The sequence below is a fragment of the Pan paniscus genome, chromosome 4 (genome assembly GCF_029289425.2).
Source record: "Pan paniscus chromosome 4, NHGRI_mPanPan1-v2.0_pri, whole genome shotgun sequence".
NCBI lineage: Eukaryota > Metazoa > Chordata > Mammalia > Primates > Hominidae > Pan > Pan paniscus.
In genome coordinates this window covers 38,695,973-38,717,303 of record NC_073253.2, presented here as the reverse complement: position 1 = coordinate 38,717,303, position 21,331 = coordinate 38,695,973, and the positions used below count along the sequence as shown (strand labels likewise).

Below are 21,331 nucleotides of genomic sequence, written 5' to 3'. Positions count from 1 at the left end.
ATAATTGCTCTTCATAAAAATTACCAGAAAATTGGCCAGACACGATGGCTCATGCCTATAATTCCAGCACTTTGGGTGGCAGAGGTGGGTGGTCAGGAGTTCAAGACCAGCCTAGCCAACATGGTGAAACCCCATCTCTACTAAAAAAAAATACAAAAAGTAGACGGGCTCTGTGGCATGCACCTGTAATCCCTGCTACTTGGGAAGCTGAGGCAGGAGAATCGCTTGAACCCAGAAGGTGGAGGTTGCAGTGGGTCGAGATCACGCCATTGCACTCCAGCCTGGGCGACAGAGCAAGACTCTGTCTCAACCAAAAAAAAAATCAGAAAATTATTGTCAGTTTTAATGCAAGCTACTTACATTAAATGACTAATCATACATTTTAAGAGTTTGTTTTAATACCATTAAAAAAGCTTGATCTTGAACTTTCTTAATGCATTTAATGAAATTCTATGTTCTATAAATATGGAGCTTCATCTCACATCAACATCTGAAGTGATAATTTTGAAGTATTTCAAGCCATAAAAATCATTCAGTTCACTTTCTCATATATACTATTACTTGAAACTATGACTCAGTGATAAAAGTGGGGAAAGCACATATATTTTTTATAGAATTTAGATGCCAGCTCTCAAGTTCTTTTCTCAGGTTATGAGTAGGTTAAGGGATGCCATCATTACTACCTTATGGATTTGTTTTTAAATACATCCAATTTATTCTCCATCTTCCACTTGGGTAATATACACACATCATAGTTTAACATTACCTCACCCACTGATAGTCTTGCCACTCTATTTATTGGTTTAGAAAATATAAAACAAATATTTCCTCAAGGGGTATGTGGTACTTGGAGGAATATTAAAAAGCAAAATATAATTCATGCTGTACCTTCAATAAAATAAGAATTATGTGAGGAATATTCAAAGAAATGTTTATTGCATTTGTTACCTGCTGTTTTCTATTAGCTGTGTTTCTTGTTCTCCATACAAATGGATGATGCAGAGTTAGCTGGCTCTGTAGAAGTGCTGTAGAAGTGGATTATAGTAGAAGACCAGTCTTTGGGACACAGATTGGAATTCTGATCCTGGCCTCACCAAGGACTCTGTTACCCAGAGACTCAGTTTCCTCATTTACAAAATGAATAGACTAGATATCTCTTAGGTCTTTTCAACTGAAAAAACTATTAAGAATTATGTAATTTATAACATTAAGACTTATGATGATAAAATTTCTGATAATTTTGTGTTTTTTTCTTTCAGTTTATATCTGTTCAAACTAGGAATAGCACCCCAGATCCAGGATTTGTTGGGCAAAGTAGACTTCACAGGTACTACTCTTTATCTTTTTAATTTTTTACAATCTAGTTATAAAAAGTACCAATACCTGGCCAGGCGTGGTGGCTCATGCCTGTAATCCCAGCACTTTGGGAGGCCGAGGCTGGCGGATCACAAGGTCAGGAGATCGAGACCATCCTGACTAACACAGTGAAACCCCGTCTCTACTAAAAAATACAAAAAATTAGCCGGGCGTGGTGGGGGGGCTCCTGTAGTCCCAGCTACTTGGGAAGCTGAGGCAGGAGAATGGCGTGAACCTGGGAGGCGGAGCTTGCAGTGAGCTGAGATCGTGCCACTGCACTCCAGCCTGGACGACAGAGCGAGACTCTGCCTCAAAAAAAAAAAAAAAAAAAAATTACCAATACCTTTTTTCCACATTTTGATATTTTTGATTTCCCTTATTCCTGTATATTGATGAGAAGAGAAAACAGACCTATCTTGTTTGTTCTTGACTGAGTTCTCCTTCTCCATGTTTGTGAAATGAGAAATTTGGGCTAGGTTCTTCCTAAGGCTCTTGTTTACAAACAACCCCACTTCCTGATGAAGACATTTCTTGATATGATTGTACTCATTCCTGCATCCATCTCTGTCTGTAGCTTTCTCTGATAATGATTATGATTATTTTGTTCTTTGTTAGAGGAGGAAATCAGTAATATGAGAAAAGAACTTGAGAAATATGGAATACAGATGCCATCTTTCAGCAAAATAGGTGGTATTCTGGCTAATGAACTGTCCGTGGATGAAGCTGCATGTAAGTCCATTTAAAATCCAAACTTGCCATTGATGTGAGACTTACCTGTACTTTACCTATTGATTTTGATTACTCGAAATAGAATATTTAGAAGATACTTTAAGCACCCTAAAAGTTTTTATTATTTGTTTTATAGATTACTAATTTGAGGATGTCAGAATATAACCAAGTAATTGATTTTGGTCTTTAGACTTCTACTTGTACAACATGAATTGAGGTTCTAGAAATACCTTCATTGTCCATAGTTCTCTACTTTTTGCATCTGTAGATTTTAGTGGTAGAGTTCATTGTTACAGGTCTTTTAGTATTGCAAGCTAAATTGCAAGTATCTCTTGGAACCAACATGTTACTTTAAAATTACCCATGTCGCCCTGACCAGAGGGCAAGGATTGACTTACCTTCTAACTCCTGTGGTTGACATAGGGCTTGCTTCATTTTAGCCATTCAGTGATGTTTAAATGAGTCAGAATTACTTAACAGATGCTGAGATCAGGACCAAAGACAGCCATGTGGAGAGGTTGTCAGGTGCTCCATAATATGTCTCAGTTCTCTTTTTGACATATTTACTGGAAGCCAAGAAAGAAAGTAAAACTGCTTGAGTTTACACAGGGTCAGTGCAACTGTCCATGTTGTCTTTTGCTGATAAAAACCTTTTTCTCTCTCTCTCTTTACTTTTTAGTACATGCTGCAGTTATAGCCATTAATGAAGCAGTTGAAAAAGGAATAGCAGAGCAAACCGTTGTAACACTAAGAAACCCAAATGCAGTTTTAACTTTAGTGGATGACAACCTTGCACCAGAATATCAGAAAGAACTCTGGGATGCCAAAAAGGAAAAAGAGGAAAATGCAAGACTGAAGGTGCTTAGATTCTGAGTAATAAAAACAGTAATGAATGTGCTTATGAGTTACTAGTTTGAAAAGCCTTAATGTTAAAAGCAATACTTTTAAATCAATTGGCTATGTTCTCTATAGCCGTAGACAATTGATTTGAATGAAATGTAGCATACAAGAGGACCATACACTAGGTAAGGCAATTAGATTATATCCCTATATAAGGCATAAAAAGGAATTTTATAGGCCAGGCATGGTGGCTCATGCCTATAATCCCAGCACTTTGGGAGGCCGCAGCGGGAGGGTCCTTTGAGTCCAGGAGTTCCAAACTAGCCTGCACACTTATGGTGAGACCCTGTCTCTAAGAAAATAAAAATAAAAATAAAAAATTAGCTGGGCTTGGTGGTGCAAGCCTGTAGTCCCAACTACTCGGGAGGCTGAGGTAGGAGAATCACTTGAGCCTGGGAGGTTGAGGCTGCAGTGAGCTGTGACCCTGCCACTGCACTCCAGCCTGGGCAACAGAGTGAGACCCTCTCTCAATTTTTAGAAAGGGAATTTTGTAATGAATGTTATATATCGACAGAATTAAAAGTCATGTTGCAAACTTACTAATGTCCCCAGGAAGTGTAAAAGTAGCAACTCATGATCATCCCTTGTTAGACATCAACAGACCTTACATTAGCCAAGTTACTTTTACATTTGGTAGTAGAGGTTAATAATTCAGCGTGGTGAAGTTCAGAGAGGATGTTTTTGAATCTACAGTCTTCATATTTTCCCAATAGTCAATCCTTTATATTTGAGGATGTCCCTCCTGTACAAGACAGCCTGCTCCTAATCCTAACTCCATTTGTAACCACCTTTCTGTCTAGTCCATTACTGAAAAATTTGTCTACACTGAGAGCTTCTACTTCCTCACCAGCTTGTCTCTCATTAAGCTCTTGCCATGTCAGTTTCAGCTCCATGACTGAAAGTAGCCACTTTAGGTTTTGGCGTTTTCTCAACTGGTGGCTTCCACCAGCATCTGGCAGGGTTGGCCTCCTACCTTGAGATTCTCTGCTTCACTAGCTTATGTGCGTCCTTGCTGCCACGGTTCTCCTCTGTGCCTCTTTCTCCTCTTCCTTCTCCCTCTCAGTATGGGGATTCTTCAAGGTCTGACATTGAATCCCTTCTCTGTTCTTCTTCCACTGAGCTCATCCACTTGTTGAAGAAATCAGCCATCAGCTTTATGCCAGCCCGTCCCAAATTGGCCTCTCTCCTCCTCCTCCAGATAACTTCATCTGTGTCCCTCTGGCTTTGTACCCCATTATATCAGAAGAGTTCCCCTTGCTGACTTCCCTGGTTCAGAATGATGACCAGCTTTGTCTCAGAACTCTTTTTATGCCCCTGTGTCCCATGCATTGCTAGATTCTGCTGCCTACTCTTGTTGGAGTTGAATCTGTCGCCAACCTTCTAGTCTCACCAGTCTTGCCTCAGTCCTGCCCCTTCTGACCTCATTGCATGACTCTTGTATCAAGCACCTGCCTTGTGGGTCTCTCTGCCTCCTGTTACTCTCTAAGCCAATCCCTCTTAGAGCTAGAAGTTACAAAATTGATCTTTAACTACAAATCTTGTGTTAACCCACCAGAAACATGCCCCGATTCTCTATTACCTACTGAATTAAATACCAAATCTTAGCTTAGCCTTCAGCTGACCCCCTCATCTTTTTGGCTCACCATGGACACACTCCAAGCTGTAGCCTAATGTGCTAAGCTTTCCATCTGTGTAACCAAATCCTGCTGTCTGTTTCCTATTCTTGACATTATTCTGTTGCTCAAAGCCCTCATTGATTATGATCTCTTTGAAAAATTTTCTTCCCAACTAAGTATGAATACTTTCTTAAAAAATGCTTATAGTACTTCTCTTATAGAACCTATTCTGTTCTTCTAGGTATATTTATTATTTGTGTTCTTGATTTTATTAGATCAAATCAAATGAAATTGGCACTATTCAACTGTTTTTGATCTACAAAAATGGCAATACCAAGTGGTCCAAACTAATGTTTTCCACATTTGAAAATTAGCCCTTTTCAAAGAGTCACCGGGTCTGTCATTCATCTTTGTAGTCTTTGCTAGCATTCTCCCCTAGTCCCCTGCACAGAGCAGGCACTCCACAAATGCTTGCAATGAATTTAAATAATTAGGGAATGGTTTTTGTCACTCTTCACATTTTTCCATTTGAATTTCGAGTTTTGGAAATATTTTATTTAACCTCAGAAATCAGTGAAGACTTTGTTTTGCAGAATAGCTGTATTTCAGAAGAAGAAAGAGATGCTTATGAAGAACTGCTGACACAAGCAGAAATCCAAGGCAATATTAATAAAGTCAACAGTAAGTAATGGATCATATGAAGGAAACTGATATTTCCATAAGATACAGACTTTCCTTGCCAGAATCCCAACACAACTCTCAATTTGTATACTTGGAAAACTGCCTTATACAGTGAAAAATCTACTCAGTGTCAGTGTTGCTCTTAATTATGGTGCAGCATTTGGCAGTTTCCCACTGGGCTTTTTTTGGTGATCTCAGTCCACACAAAGTATCCTGAAGCTAGTTTGATTCTACCTTCCTGTTTCATTACATTCCACATTTTAATTCTGTCACTTTTGGGGCTAATACTGAAGGTCATTTAGTAAAAGATTATAACTTACAGATTGTAGTTGCTTGCCCATGATTATGCGATGATGTTCTATTGGAATTGTAAAAGGTACTATTGACACCACTGCTCTCTGTGACTTCCCAGCCATTAGTCTGTTGTTTGTAAGATTTTTCTTACACTTGTGTAACTTTGGTGCCAGTGAATGGGACTATGGACAGGCCAGATGAAATCTCATGATGGCAGCTTTGAGTCCCACACCCCTGAGCCTCTGTGGAGTCAAGCAGATGAGTTCCTCTTAGTACCTGGCTCAGGTGTGTGATTGTAAAGAACAGCAGACTCAGGTAATTAAAATAAGTGTATGCAGGTTGAGATACATCAATTTTTTTTATTAGTCTTTTCTCCCCTCTGGCAAAACCTATTTTTACTTGAGCATCAGAAGAGTCAGTAAGAAATTTCATTTGATGTTTATTTTTCCCTGGTCAATCTAAATAATCCATATATACCCAAAAAACTAATACATGAAAGGCCATTTAGCCTGCTTAATAAAGCATGTGAACTCCCTGCCAAATTAAAATTTGGAGTATCCACTAATTACAACAGTCCTAAACCTTGCCTTCCTTTTAACATCCTCGTTGAGTTTTGAATATCCTTTTTTGCTTGTAACTCTTGCAAAGAAGTGTACACCCACGGTGTTACTAAGAAGTCTGCTCCTAAATTGCTGGAGAGAAATATCCTAAGGGGCTCAAACAGTAATTAAGGAAAGCCCCAGAGGGTTAATGTAAATGTCTAGGAGTTAACAACTGAATGTGTTTGAGAATATGCCTCACATACACACAACTGGGCTGAAAACTCTCAATTGCCTTTTTTTTTTTAAGGTAACACCTTAACATTTTAGGGTGCATGTGCCTGTTCTTTTATTCTTGTGAAATCTTGAACGTGTTACTGATGATACATGAAGTACAATTTAAAGTTTGTCTTTTTGCTCTATGCGAAAGCTGAGAATTTCGTGATGCTTGACAGAAATGAATTACAGGAGGAAATTAATGTTGCCAGTGAGACATCTGAGGTCCATAAGCCTAGAGAGGAAATGGCTCCATAGCCTTTAACCATCCTTTATTTTTGAAATATTTATAACCATGAAAACAGCTTTCTTTTTCATGTTAAATGAAATGCTTTATATAAATGTTTTAGTTCTTTACTCAGTGCCATAATTTCCTGACCGCAAATTTAATGCCAAATTGGCTATACTTTTTTTTCCATTTTTAAGTAAAAGGCATTGGATGTTTTGCACTAATGGTAAAACCGGCTGAAAATATGAAAGCAAGGTTTGATGGCTTTAAATGTGTAGAACATGATTATTCTGAAGTCTTTTTATCTCTCCCCATCTTAAAATTTATAGTCCAGTAGAACTGAAAGTAACCTTAGGAAAAAAACCCTCATTTTGATGACATGACAATGAGACAATTGTACACTTTAAAATATGTAAGAATCAGCTGGGTGCAGTGGCTCACGCCTGTAATCCCAGCACTTTGGGAGGCTGAAATGGGTGGATCACGAGGTCAAGCGTTCAAGACCACCCTGGCTAATATAGTGAAACCCCGTCTCTACTAAAAATACAAAAAAATCAGCCAGGCGTGGTGGCGGGCACCTGTAATCCCAGCTACTTGGGAGGCTGAGACAGGAGAATCGCTTGAATGTGGGAGGCGGAGGATGCAGTGAGCTGAGATTGCGCCACTACACTCCAGCCTGGGTGATAGTGTGAGACTCCATCTCAAAAAAAATTAAAAAAAAAAAAAGTAAGAATCATTACTTTGACAAGCTTTTCCCCAACCATGTAGGTTATTATATTAAAATGTTGAGGCATCCACATTCATAGCAACCATAGTAATAGCATCAGTGACAATGTTGGTGGTAATATCAACAGATCTGTTGTGAGAAGCCTCAGCTTTGTTCACATTATAACCATTTACCTTTCAGGTTCAGCAAATGCATTCCATTCATTGCATGATATTTTCTGTTAAGATCAGAGCCGGACATTTTGCATTTCTTTGCTTTTTTTTTTTTTGGACAGGGTCTTATTCTGTTGCCCAGTCTGGTGTTGAACTCTTGGGCTCAAGTGATCCTCCTACCTCAGCCTCCCAAAATGCTGGGATTACAGACAAAAGCTACCACGCCCTGCCTGGACATTTCGTTAAATGCAGAGTATAAAAGAGTGGTTGATCTTACCTTATTTTTTAGAAGAAATTGTTTATTTAATAGTATTTTTCAGGCTAGGTGCAGTGACTCATGCCTGTAATCTAGCACTTTGGGAGGCTGAGGTGGGAGGATGACTTCAGGCCAGGAGTTCAAGACCAGCCTAGGCAACAAAGAGAGACTCAGTCTTTACAAAAAAAATTTAAAAATTAGCAGGGCATGGTGGCACACAACTGTAGCCCCAGATACTCTAGAGACTGAGGTCGGAGGATCTCCAGAGCCCAGTAGGTCGAGAGTGCAGTAAGCCAAGATTGCACCACTGCACTCCAGCCTTGGCAACAGAGCAAGACTGTCTCAAAAAAAGAAAGAGAGAGAGAGAGAGAAAAAAAAAACAGTGTTTTAAAGACATGATTTTCTGATGTTTGAAATTCAGCTGTACAAGCCCATATAATAAATTTATCAAAGGTAAAGCAAGATCCTACCTAGAGTAATCCGAGATACAGCTGAAAGGCCTTGGAGTAACTTTAGCAGAACAGCAAATACCACAAACAACCACTAGCCTTCCTTTCTGAAATTTTTTGGTTTGTCACATTAATTTTAAAGATAGGAATGCTAAGGTTCTCAGGGTCCTTTAGGTTAAGTGTGAGTTTTCTGGGGGACGACTTGAAGGATTCCATTAATCATAAGTATTTCCTGTTATTGAATTATATCTCTTAGTAAAAATATTGAGGGAAGATCCTCGTGAATGTATTTAGAGAAGATAAATTGTCATCTTGTCAAAAAGGGTTAGAAGAATCTTAGCTGCAGTCTAGTCACGAATTAGGCAGACAGGCTAACCCTTGAAAGGCTCTAAAAATTTATGGGTATGTGTTACTTCTGCTACACAGATGCCTTCTCTATAAGGCAAAACTCTGCAATCTCTGTCTGATTTGCTCTTTCCTGGTGGCAGAGTTCATCATTCATTCTCCCATTTACTCAGCAATTTCATTTTTGTTCTCTGAAAACTATGCTGAATCTACTGTTCCAAGCATCTCAGTTTGGTCACCAAAATTCAGGTCTTTATAATCTGCACCTTACAACTGGTTGAGAGAACACAGAGTGTATTAGTCCATTCTCACACTGCTATAAAGAATTGCTTGAGACTGGGTAATTTATGAAGAAAAGAGGCTTCATTGACTCACAGTTCTGCATGTCTGGGGGAGGCCTCAGGAAACTTACGATCATGGCAGAAGGCGATGGGGAAGCCAGGCACATCTTCACATGCCCAAAGCAGGAGGAATAGAGAGAAGGGGGAAGCGTTACACACTTAACCGTATCTCGTGAGAACTCACTATCATCCAGGGGGAAATCCGCCCCCATGTTACAATCATCTTCCACCAGATTCCTCCTCCAACATTGGGGATTATAATTCAACATAAGATTTGGGTGGGGACACAGAGCCAAACCATATCACAGAGTTTATGGTTGTCTCAGATGTTGCAGCAATATGTCCAAGTGCTTGCTGTAGGCTTACCGCAGTGCTTATGTGTTAGGAAGATATAACAGTAGGGCAAGGCTTGCTTCTGGTCTTCTTGTCGCTTGAAGTCTCCTTGGGGAGACAGTACTAATGCACAAGGAGCATAGGGAACATGCCTGCTGGAACTACATGGCCCAGCTTTAAATAACTATGGTGTTCACATGATGAGAAATCCTTAAGGACTGGAGCAATCTGAAGGCTTCAGGGAGGAAGTGAGACCAAAGCTGGTCCTATAAGGAAGGATTTTGGAAGGAAGTCATGCTACTCAGGAATGATCTCATACCCTAAGCTCCATCAATGCTAAGGTTCTTGTAGGCACTAATTCCAAGGATTGGATTAGTTTGAATTACTGAGATAACATTTTCAAAGCCTTACCTACCCTCTGCCTGCAGCTTTTCAGAGTTCATGAAAAGTAACTGCTTAGGTTCAAATCCTTGGGAAGAAGGGCTGGTTGGGTGAGACTGCAGTGGAAAGAGCAACCATTCTGACAAAACATGAACCCCCATCCTCAGGGCAGGCTGCAGTGGACCATATCAATGCTGTCATTCCGGAAGGTGACCCCGAGAATACGCTGCTTGCACTGAAGAAACCAGAGGCCCAGCTGCCTGCTGTTTATCCCTTTGCTGCTGCCATGTATCAGAACGAACTTTTCAACCTCCAGAAACAGAACACCATGGTAAGTCAGAGGAGACCCCAGCTGTGGGGACAGTAACCCTGCATGCCATGGCGCACTAGGGAAGCCTAGTTAGGAAAGGGGTACCAGTCCTGGTCTCACTGGCCCACCTGTACCAATTCCATGGCCTTCTTCCTTGTTAATTCTTGCTTTTAGTCTACATAAAGAATCTAAGAGCATAGTTAGGAAATTCCGGCAGTGGTCTATACATATACCTGTGAAAATAGGTTGTTCTTATTTTCTGTGTGATATTTGAAGACACCTTGGATAATTTTTAGCTATACCGATGTGGTATTTTTTTTTTTTACAATATATAATGTTTTTTATGTAGAAAATAAGCTCAATCTGCAGTTTTAGAAACTGCAGATAAGACCATTAGCACCATGGGTTTGATTTTTGTAAATTTGTGCTCCTTAATATGACAACAGCATTCAACAATAATTTCATACAAGGTTACAGTAATTAAGAACATGTTTACTAACACTCTTGTAAGCCAAACAATGAAACAAAATGAAAACTACTGAAAGCAGAACCAAGAATTCAGCATATAACAAGGCTCGTATTTCAAGAAGGTGGGGAAACAACTATTTAATAAATGATATCCTTGCAAGTGTTTAAGCTTTGTTAAGAAAACATTAACTCACTACACATATATCAAAATAAATTTTCAACATAAAATATTAAATATAAAAAATAATTTAACAAATTAAAGTTCTAAGGAAAAACACGGGACAGTCATTGGATCTTTAAAGTCACAATCAGCACTTATCCACACACAATAAAGAGAGGCCAAAAACATGAGCAGGCAATTCGTAAAACAAGAAATATACAAACGACAAACAAAAAAAAAGTTTAAACTCAATCAGAAGTAAAAAATATATAAATTAAGACACAGTACACTTATGATTTAAAATTAGATTGGTAAAGATTAGAAAGATTTAACCCAGCATAGGGATAGATATGGGGCCCAAACATCTCCTACACAGCTGCTGGGAGTATGAATTATACAGATTTTCTGCAGGGTGGTCTTAGTAATACAGATCAAAAGCCCATGATGCTGACAGTTACGTTCTAGAAAATAAGCCTGAAGGATATGAACCAAATAGCTTTGGCCACAGAGATGTTTCACAGCATTGTTTAGAATACTGAAAACCAGGAAACAAATGACTGTTTAATTAATAACAGATTGCCTATAAATTAATAACATTTATGGTGCTTGTACATGTGAGAAATATGTGCAACCAGTAAAAATGATAATGTAAAGAATGACTGGAAAAGATATCCATACTAATATTAAGTGGGAAAAATGAGATTAAGATATATAGCATTATCTTGTTTTTTGCAAAAAGAAAATGAAGTCAGTTATAAAGACAAAACCTCTGCAAATGTATATATGAATTTAAAATACATAAAAGGATATACACAAAAGAGCTTGAGTGGTAGCATTTGTTTTCTTATTCTTGCTTACTAAGACTTCTATATTGGCTGAGTGTGGTAGTTCCTGTCTGTAATCTTAGCACTTTGGGAGGCTGAGACAGGAGGATCACTTGAGGCCAGGAGTTCAAGACCAACCTGGGCAACATAGGCCTCATCTTTACAAAAATAATAATAATAATTAAAAAGACTCCCTATGTTTCCTAAATAGAAATATAGTATTTGTAATAAAAGAAAAATAGCTTATTTTCTTAATTTCATTTAGGTTCTCTCATTAATATTTTCTTCCACTTCTCTGGCTCTGAAGCTCAAGGCTACTTATGCTTGAGGACACTCATTCATCCTCGACTGGCCATAGTTAACCTGTGGCTGTCCAGCCCCATTTCTTCTTCCTCTCTCCTTATCCTTTTTGCTGTAAACCAATTTAGGTATCCACGGACAGGTCACTGAAAGAGATAGAGGAAGTGAATTATAAACGATTCCATTCTGCTCTTATAATTTGATACTTTGTATGTTAAACTTGTATTTAATGTAATATATTTAAATAAAATTTACTTACATGCTCTCGATGGTAACCCCTTCTTCCCATTTGCTTTGAAAGATTAAACTATCCCTTTTTATTCTGAAATCAGTTGGCTGCAAGACTTCTGTGGAGGTCCAGAAAGATATAATAATGCATTTTAAGATGAACATTATGTAATATATTAAATACCTGTAATATCCTAAATGTAAAATATGTATCAGCTTTTCCTTAGTGATTCTTTTTCATGGTCCTCCTCCTTATGTCCCTTCAATATGATGAAAAAAATATTCCTTTTGAAGTTGGGCCAAGATAATATAAAATGGTTAAATGGAAGAAGATATTAAAGGGGAAGGGTGTTCTGAAATCTAAGACATATTTTTTTGGATAAGCTAAATCCAGATTTTAAATCATATAAACCTGGAGATCTGGCCAGGTGTGGTGGTTCATGCCTGTAATCCCAGCACTTTGGGAGGCTGAGGTAGGAGAATCGCTTGAACCTGGGAGGCGGAGGCTGCAGTGAGCCTAGATCGTGCCATTGCACCCCAGCCTGGGCAACAAGAGCCAAACTCCATCTCAAAAAATAATAATAATAAAAATAAAGCAAACCAAACCAAACAAAAAAACCTGGAGAGCTTTACTTGCTTTACCAAAAGATCACCTCAGATTTCTTCAAATATCTTGACCTGGTAGTATATTTTAAAATTTCTATTTTAAAATTTATGAAAATGTCACTTTAACTTTTTTTGAATTAAATCAGTAGTCTTGGTTTGAAGACTTTGCTTTGTGCTTCAGATTATAACTTTTCAGTGAAATTCTCCCAACCTTCCCTTAACCCTTAATTCAAACTGGAAATCGTTAGCTGTGCTAAAATCTTACCTGGCACTCAGTCAGTGACAATGTTATCTAGTCCTTGGCTTAATTATATGGCTGGACTGAGCCTTTAAGCAACCAGTATAGCTAGGAGTAGGGATCAGCAATGGGAATGCAGATATTTGTGGAATCGTAACTTTTCATTGTAATCAACCCAGTCCCAAAAAATGATCATCTAAGGAAAGCCCAGGAGCCATATACCTGTTCTTAAAGCCAGTGGAAAGCAGGTGGCCACGACTCCTCTTTCTGCTGAGCTATCAAGTTCTTTGACTTTTCGTTGTTTGTTGAAATGTGCATTGTAAACCTCCATCATGCACATGAGGTGTGTTGTGTGGGGACCTTATGTTGCCATATGTTTTCCAACAGAACTACTTGGCCCACGAGGAGCTTTTGATTGCTGTGGAAATGTTGTCTGCTGTTGCTTTACTAAACCAGGCCTTGGAAAGCAACGATCTTGTGTCTGTGCGGAATCAACTCAGAAGCCCCGCAATAGGCTTAAACAATCTGGACAAGGCATATGTGGAACGGTAAGGAACATTTTCCAAACCTTCTTTCAATGCAGAAATGCATGTTTGGCAGATCTTACAAGTGAGGAATTTGCCTGTTGGTGGAGAAATCCATATACCATGCTCATGTTTCTTGAAAACTAGTCTGTTTTAAGAGTCCTTCTAATTAGTATCCTTGTTTACAGTATTCCTTCTGGGGAACAAGAAGAATCAGAAGGTGATCATCCTGTGGCAATTAATAAATGACTTTGTCATTGGCAAAAATTATTTGATAGGCTGAAAATAAGGGAACTATTGGAAACATACCTTTCCTTGGGCGTCTTTTGGAAACCGCAGAATGTAGAAGAGTTGGAAGCAACTTTAATAATCATCCAGTCCATTTCTTTTATGTCACTGATGCAGAAACAGAATCCGGGTTATGGACCTAAAATTGGGCAGTTGGGCCCCAAACTCCACTCTTCTGATTATTAAGCCAAAGAAATCCTGAGACCACAGTGGGTCATGGCAGTGGGTAACAACATCCATTTGTCTTTCATTTCATGTTTCTGAAGTGTGCTACCAGATAGTACAACTGATAGCATTATTATAAAACACTATAGCGGATCTAGAGAGAAAATCAAATGGCCAGAATTGGGAGCCAGATGAGAGAGTCGCTGAGATAAAAGCCCCAGTTAAAATGAGTGAATCTTGGATTCTTGCAACCACCAGGGGGAGATGTCTGCACAGATCTTGACAAAAGCTCTTTTCAGCTACTGATTTTGGAACGGCTCTAATAGGCAGGTTGGCTAATTCTCTTGGGTCATGTACAGTTGCCAAGGAAAAACCAGAGATTTCTTAGGTTAAACAAATGGTATTTGACCACTTGTCTGTGTAGTGAATGGCCAAAAAGTAATGGAAGGATGGTGGGTTTTCCTTGTTTTTAGTCTTTTTGGAGAAACTAATTCTCTTGTTCTACTTAAATTTGGCCATCTGGTTCATATGACTCCTTAGAGTGTGTTTCCAAGGTAATTTATATCTACCTCCACTGTTTCTGTTAATTGTTAATGGCACCATTCTCTCCTGTAAGCTTAGAAACCTGAAGCTCAATTTGAGTTTCCCTCTGCCCTCAGCTGGGCACCCTTGTGCTCTAAAGAGCCTGCTGTCAGTAGCCAGTCTATGTGCCTTATACCTCTGCAAGATGTTTCCATTTCCCTGCAACCACCCTCACTTAGACTTCTCACTTTTGCTTCTGTAGTAACCCCTAAATTGGTCATCCTACTTCTTTTCTCTCCCCATTCATTAATCATTCCTACCTAACCAGGATTTGCCATACATTCTCAGTGCTAGAGTAGAAGACAGACCCGGTCAATCCCTTATGAAGCTTACAGGCTAATGGGGCATCTTGGTGAGATAACTGTCAAGACTATTCCACATATTTAGCATCCCTGGCAACTGTCCTCCACATGACACTAGCCCCGGACTCACCCATTCTGATTATCAAAAATGCCTGCTTCTTCATTTACAAGTACCCTTAAAGAAGTGGTCCCATTCTATTTGAAAACCATATTTATACCTGTAGTTTCCAGCTGGGACCTACAGATGGAGCCTCACAGTTCGAGTGTTCTGTGTGAAGAACTTTTAAAATGTGCTTTGCTTTTTTTTTTTTAATTTAAATACATTCTGGATCTGGAAGACCCAGTACTGACATGGGATTTAAGGGCCCACTTGGGTTCTTGTATTGACACTTGTATTGGCCCCAAATGATCTTCTACAGCCTTGGCATTTTACTTCCAAAGTCAGCATCTTAACTTGGGATCTTGGAATCCCAGTTTTGCAGATTATCAAGTTTGAGAAACACAGCTCTGTCCAGGGCCTCTCCCCATAGAGTGCAGGTTCTTCATAGCACAAGTGTGCTGTGCACGGCCACCTTGACAAATTCATGCAAAGTCTCTCCCTATTCACCGTGGCTTCTACTCTTGGGGCTGTGTTTGCCCAGAGAGATTCTTTTGTCTAATTCTCACAAAAGTATTGTATGGGTTAACATTCGCCTTGGGCATACACTGTTCCCAGATTAACTGTTCTAAAATGTAACCCTATTCATAATTCTGTTTGATTGTTCCTTGTTCACATCCGAATTAAGAGCAGACTTCTCATTCTAAGCATGTTGCTCTGACCTTACCTCCAGCTCCATCCCTACTCGTATTTTGCGCTTTAGCCAAGTCCAAGTGTACTTTCTGGTCTCTGTGTTCCTATGCGTGGTCCTGTCACCATCAGGAACTTGGTGCCTTTACCCAGCTCAGCTAAACACAGTATTGGAGCTTCTGAGCCCTGCCTGCCTACCATACATTATGTTCTGTGAGGTATATCCGTGCTTCTCCCCACCCCAGCATCTGATGTTATCTCTCCTGGGAGGTAGCATGATGTGGTTAAAGGAGCATATGCCTTGGAACCAAAAATATCTGAGTTTGACCCTCCCTAACTAAGCCTTTTTCCTTCATCTATAAAGCACAAAAACAAAAGAAACAAAAGCCCCACTCTGCATTTGCAGAACTGTTTTGAGGATTTAGTGTTGGGTTCAATGCCTGTCCCAGGGAGGATGCTCCACCAATAAGGGTTTCCTTCCACTTCTTGCTTTGAACCCCATTATATCTACTCTTATGGACTCTTTAATGGCCCTTCCTGTGCTCTGCTTTTATACCTTTTTGGAATTTTTGTCGTCTTACCCACTGGTCTGAAAGCATAAAGGCTGCACTTTTTCCTCCTAATATTCCTGTAGTGCCTGCCATGTTTTACATGTAGTAAGTGCTCACAAACATCTGCTGAACTAAATTGGATTACTGATCTTCTCAGAGCTTCCCGGGTCTCTTAGATTAGTAGACTCCTTACTAGTCTGTCCATAGATGAGGTGAAGAGAACTGAGAGGAGTGAGAGGAGAGGACATTGACCTGTTTGGCTAAACTATGGAATAGTTCCCAAAGTTGGTATCTTCAGTACTGGAGAGAAATACTCAATTGGAAAAGCCTGTGGAGCTCTCTTGTGTTACTTTAAAAAAAATTTTTTTTTTATTATTAGACTTTAAGTTCTGGGATACATGTGCAGAACATGCAGGTTTGTCACATAGGTATGCAAGTGCCATGGTGGTTTGCTGCACGCATCAACCCACCATCTACATTAGGTATTTCTCCTAATGCTATCCCTCCCCTAGTTCCCCACCCCCTGACATGCCTCGGTGTATGTTGTTGTTCCCCTCCCTGTGACCACATGTTCTCATTGTTCAACTCCTACTTATGAGTGGGAACATGTGTTGTTTGGTTTCTGTTCCTGTTAGTTTGCTGAGAATGATGGTTTCCAGCTTCATCCATGTCCCTGCAAAGGACATGAACTCATCCTTTTTTTATGGCTGCATAGTATTCCATGGTGTATATGTGCCACATTTTCTTTATCCAGTCTATCATTGATGGACATTTGGGTTGGTTCCAAGTCTTTGCTATTGTGAACAGTGCCGCAATAAACATACAGGTACATGTGCCTTTATAGTAGAATGATTTATAATCCCTTGAGTATATACCCAGTAATGGGATTACTGGGTCAAATGGTGTTACTTTTAAAATCTTTTCCTTTATAGCTTATTTTTGTTCATTTCTAAAGAAATGATGGGTAGTTGTATTTCTTTCTGTGTTTATTTTTTACTTTCTCATTTCACTCCTGTTGGGTCAGCATTTAGACGTTAAGTGTATGGGATGCCCGTAAGGACTTTGCACTTTTGGAATGGTCTCCATCTGTGAGGGACACTAACCAGTGCAAGTTACCGCTTATCCAAATCGTTATTGTGGTCAGTATTATTTATTATACATTACTAGTGTATTTCACATCTGCACTTGGCGAGGCCTCATTCAGCTACAGAAAATAAATTGTTACCACCATTTCCTATTTTTGAATGTTTTTCTCTCAAGCTACTCTCTGTGGAAGACACTGCATGTCACCTTGAAGCATGCAGAATTTTGAAAAAGTTTGTCACAACCAAGAAAACAGTTTTAGACTTCATATAATGTTTCTTCTTTTAACCTCTGCCATTACTAGATCCCTAGAGACTATTCAGAATTCAAACTGCAGAGTGACTCATTATGTACACAGAAGATTGTTCTTCATTGCCCTGGTGCAAAGACATAAAAGCACACTAAACTATCTAGTTTTATTAATTTTCGCTGGAATAGTTCATGTTAGCCTATGGTTGTAACATTGGTTCTGTGAAAATTGGAAAGTGGGAAAATTGGTAATTGAGAAGTAAAAGTTTCTTAATATATCAGTATGAGTAAGTTTTTCCCTGAAATTTCCCCAGGCAGAAAAAAAGTAATTGGAGTGGTTGACTAAACTGTATCTTCCAGAGAGCTATGCACAGTGAGAAGGGTCATTGGTCATAAACAATGGGTGAGAGGGCCATTTTTAATTTTAATTTTATTTTTTTATGGAGACAGAGTCTCCCTGTGTTGCCCAAGCTGGTCTTTAACTCCTGGGCTCAAGCGATCCTCTCACTCAGCCTCCCAAATTACTGGGATTACAGGTGTGAGCCACCACGCCAGGCCTAAGAGAGATTTTTGAGTATTGGCTAGGAGCCTTTGGAGAAATGGGCAGGTGAAAAGGAATTTCAGTATATCCTGGTTTAACTCATGTGCCACCTCTTCAGGACAACATACGGTAAAGATTGTGCTACTCAGCAAGGTTTCTGGAACTGCATTTGCATGTTATCTGATTCCTCAGTGTCATATTAGGCCTCAAAGTGGCTCTATATTAGGGTTGTAGTAGAAAAGGTCTTTTAAAACTTAGATTTTGGAAGGAACAAGAGAAATAATGAAAAGGACCCTTGATGATAGAAAGATTGAGACCCATAGTAACTCTGAATTTTGTCCTGTAACAATCATCTGAAGACTGAGAAGAACCAAGACATACAAAGGGGAGGAAAATTAGTAACTAGGGAAAAGTAATTTCACAGACTTGAAAGTTTCCAGTTTTGCTTGAGTTAGGTATGAGTTTCGATTTTGAAGAGCTTTCATTAAACAGAATTTGTTCATAAAAATACTTTAAGAAAACACCATTAGTACAAGTAAGCCTGGTATATGTTGACAGAGCTACACAAGACAATTTTATTTGCCTTTCTACTCTTTGTCTAACTTCATAACAACTATGTTTGACCATGTGTCATAGTTGAGAAACAACAGGAACGAAGAATGAATGTCTCTGATTAACATCATGATTATTTTCTCTTCCACAGTTATGCAAACACACTACTCTCTGTTAAACTAGAAGTTTTATCCCAAGGGCAAGATAACTTAAGCTGGAATGAAATTCAGAATTGTATTGATATGGTTAATGCTCAAATTCAAGAAGAAAATGACCGTAAGTATAAGACGCTTTCCTTCTCTAGCATAGTGAGAGAAGAAGGTATCTGGACAACTTAGTTTTCTAGATTAGGGCTTTAAGTTTTTGCTCAAGGAACTTTGTGAGAGCAAACTCCGCTAATATGCATACCTTTATTTATAGGTAGATTTTATGCCTATACCACTGTACCAATATGTTATAAACGTTACAAAGCCTACACAGGAATTCATAATATAATAAAATACACAAGTAAAAGGCCTGATTTTTCTGGTTATTTGTACTTCAGAGACAGCTAAATACAGAGACAGCTAAATAACTCATATTTTTAAGCACCCAATTTTATTTTGACCTTTTATTTGGGCATCTTTTTTTCTGAAATATGACACGATTTTTCTGCCCCACAAATGGAGGAATTAGAACACAATCTAACTGTTGCTTAATGATCACAAATCATGGTGATTTGCTGTGTTTCTAGAAATTATGAGCTGCCAGCATGAAAGCATACCAACCTCAGGAAGATATGCCCTGAAACATGCTTTCTTGAATGTCAGCTTGCTGCTTTATCATTTGCATCTTGCTTATGAAAATAGAGTGAAGAATGAGGAGCTATGTAGCTTCTGCAGTCCATACATTCACTGCTTTTCTGTAGTATGCATTACCAAATTCAAGCTTCGAGCTGTGTTTTCCACCATGAAAACAAAGCAACACCATCTTCTGTGGCTTATGAGCTTTTGACTTGTCAGCAACAGTGGGTGAGCGTTGCTAAAATCATTGATCTCTCCTCCACCTTCCAGCTTTGACTTTTCTGACTCATTTGCTCCAAGCTCGCGGATAGAGTGGGCAGATACTTCTCTCACAGTTTATTATGTTTTATTTTAGTGTGTTTGGGTAAGGTCTTAGGTCTGGTCTTCTAATGCTGTATTTAACTTAGGAATACTAAGATCACTCTTGAAATAAAACATATGACTTTGTTAATTAATTGCATTTGCAAAGTTTTCTTCTTTTTCTTTGCTGTTTCCTGTGAGTGCTGGGCCAAAAGTCAAGGCCAGTTTTGGTTCTTGTTTTTTAAACATATTCTCACTTTAAGCCCCTACTATAAAACAGGATCCAGGTGTGCTACCCTATATACGGTACCATGGATGTACCACTGTTGCACTGATCCCTGGACACTTTCATTTTGTCCTTTTCAAGTTGTGCACAAATCTAAATTTCTTTCGAGACGGCACAGCTTCCTGTTGCCTCTGCATTTCCTTTCAGTGAAGCATTTAAAGTCTCTGCAGTGAGACGGCTTGCTCACACCCCACTTAGCTCTTTTCTGATACTTGGCTTGGGAGTTTATGGTTCTTGCCAGACGTTAGTCAAGACGCAAGCTCTAATTTGAGCAGATGTTCAACATCATCAGGTGGGGGTTGGGGGACCACCACTGCTCCTAGTGTCCTGCTACAGAGCTCAGTCCCCCAGGCTTCTGCCCTTCTCCACAACCTCCATCTTAATGCTCTGAATCTCCTTTAGCAGTGGTTTGGTTGCTACGGCAACTGCCACCCAAGAAGTAGGACTCCTTTCTTTTGGTAGGCAAAACAAAGACTCACGTCCCATCTTTGCTTTCTAACTTTTTCCCCAATTCTTGGCAATACCCATGCTTCAGTTCTGCTTTGGTTATTTCTGTATGTGCTGCTTACACAAATGAAGGTATGTTAGTTCTCAGTGCTGAAAGATTGTAGAGTTGACATTGATTAAAAGGGGGAAAATGCCAGTTTTGTTCTTGGCGATCAAGGACAGCCTTTGCTTTATTTGATTACTGGGGGAAAAAAAAGCAAGTAACATTTGCATAACTTAGAGAATGGTCTTTTGTAAGTAGATATTATTTTTAAGCAAAAATCTCATTTGATTGCTGTGGCTTTTATCTATCAAGGTAACAGCACTACTAAGTTATTCTCCCTAGGACATTTCACACAGCCACTATAACACTTCTGTTAAATATCTTGTCATAAAGGACATATACCATAACCAGAAAAGGTATTTCAGACACTAATATTTCCTTTCTGGAATTTGGGGACTTTAATACAGAGTATTTAATTTATCTGTGTCTTGGTTTTGTTTTTTTCTTTTGTCAGAATGAGTTCCTGAAGTATTGAGTTTGATATCATGTTTAGGCAATTCTTCAAAATCTAAAATTTCTAAAATACACCATTGTAACCAGGCAGGAATTGCTTATTATAGTAATTAAGTCATCTGAGGAGCTGAGAATTTTTCATGGATGTTTTGAAGGTGCATTACTCTTGCCTCCCCACCTTATTCTTGCCACATGCTCTGAGATCTAATTCCATATCTGAGTTGTGTTGTGGGTGAGGTAAGCAGCTTATGGAAAATGAGAAATATAGAAGGTGAATTTAATGGAGCAGCTAGCTGCTGAATGCATTTCCTCAGGCTCTGTTGATTTCTTACTGAAAAGTTTACTTTTCCCAGTAGAACCATAAAGGAGCATTATTTTAACCTTATAGCCTACATCAGGAAGTTTTCTTCTTTGAGTTTTTGCTCTTTAAATTTGGTAGGTACAATTCTGTGTAGGTTACCTCATCTGCTGCCTCAAATACATGAACTCTAAAAGAACGCCCACTCTCTTGTGGACTAGAATGTTATAGTAACATGTGTTGATGTAAAGAAGTGGACCATGGGCTGAGTGAAGCTCAGCAATCTTTGTTCAAATAGGA

The 21,331-nt window shown here is 39.0% G+C and overlaps 1 protein-coding gene and 1 long non-coding RNA gene across 5 annotated transcripts in view; one reads left to right on the top strand and one right to left on the bottom strand.

Moving 5' to 3' along the window:
* Positions 1 to 21,331, top strand: part of IQGAP2 (IQ motif containing GTPase activating protein 2) — a 305,238-nt gene that overhangs the window by 185,071 nt on the left and 98,836 nt on the right. For all 4 annotated transcript variants that reach the window (XM_008962842.7, XM_034959927.2, XM_055112283.1 and 1 more), the window contains 7 exons: positions 1,260 to 1,327; positions 1,972 to 2,085; positions 2,765 to 2,943; positions 5,195 to 5,282; positions 9,772 to 9,935; positions 13,126 to 13,286; positions 18,514 to 18,638. In XM_008962842.7, coding sequence (XP_008961090.4) covers positions 1,260 to 1,327; positions 1,972 to 2,085; positions 2,765 to 2,943; positions 5,195 to 5,282; positions 9,772 to 9,935; positions 13,126 to 13,286; positions 18,514 to 18,638 — 899 coding nt within the window. The remainder of the gene's footprint in view (positions 1 to 1,259; positions 1,328 to 1,971; positions 2,086 to 2,764; positions 2,944 to 5,194; positions 5,283 to 9,771; positions 9,936 to 13,125; positions 13,287 to 18,513; positions 18,639 to 21,331) is intronic.
* On the bottom strand, positions 18,943 to 21,303 carry LOC130541511 (uncharacterized). The gene is made up of 2 exons (XR_008955569.1): positions 21,194 to 21,303; positions 18,943 to 20,418 (listed from the first exon to the last, which is right to left on the bottom strand). It is a non-coding gene; the product is annotated as an uncharacterized LOC130541511 (long non-coding RNA).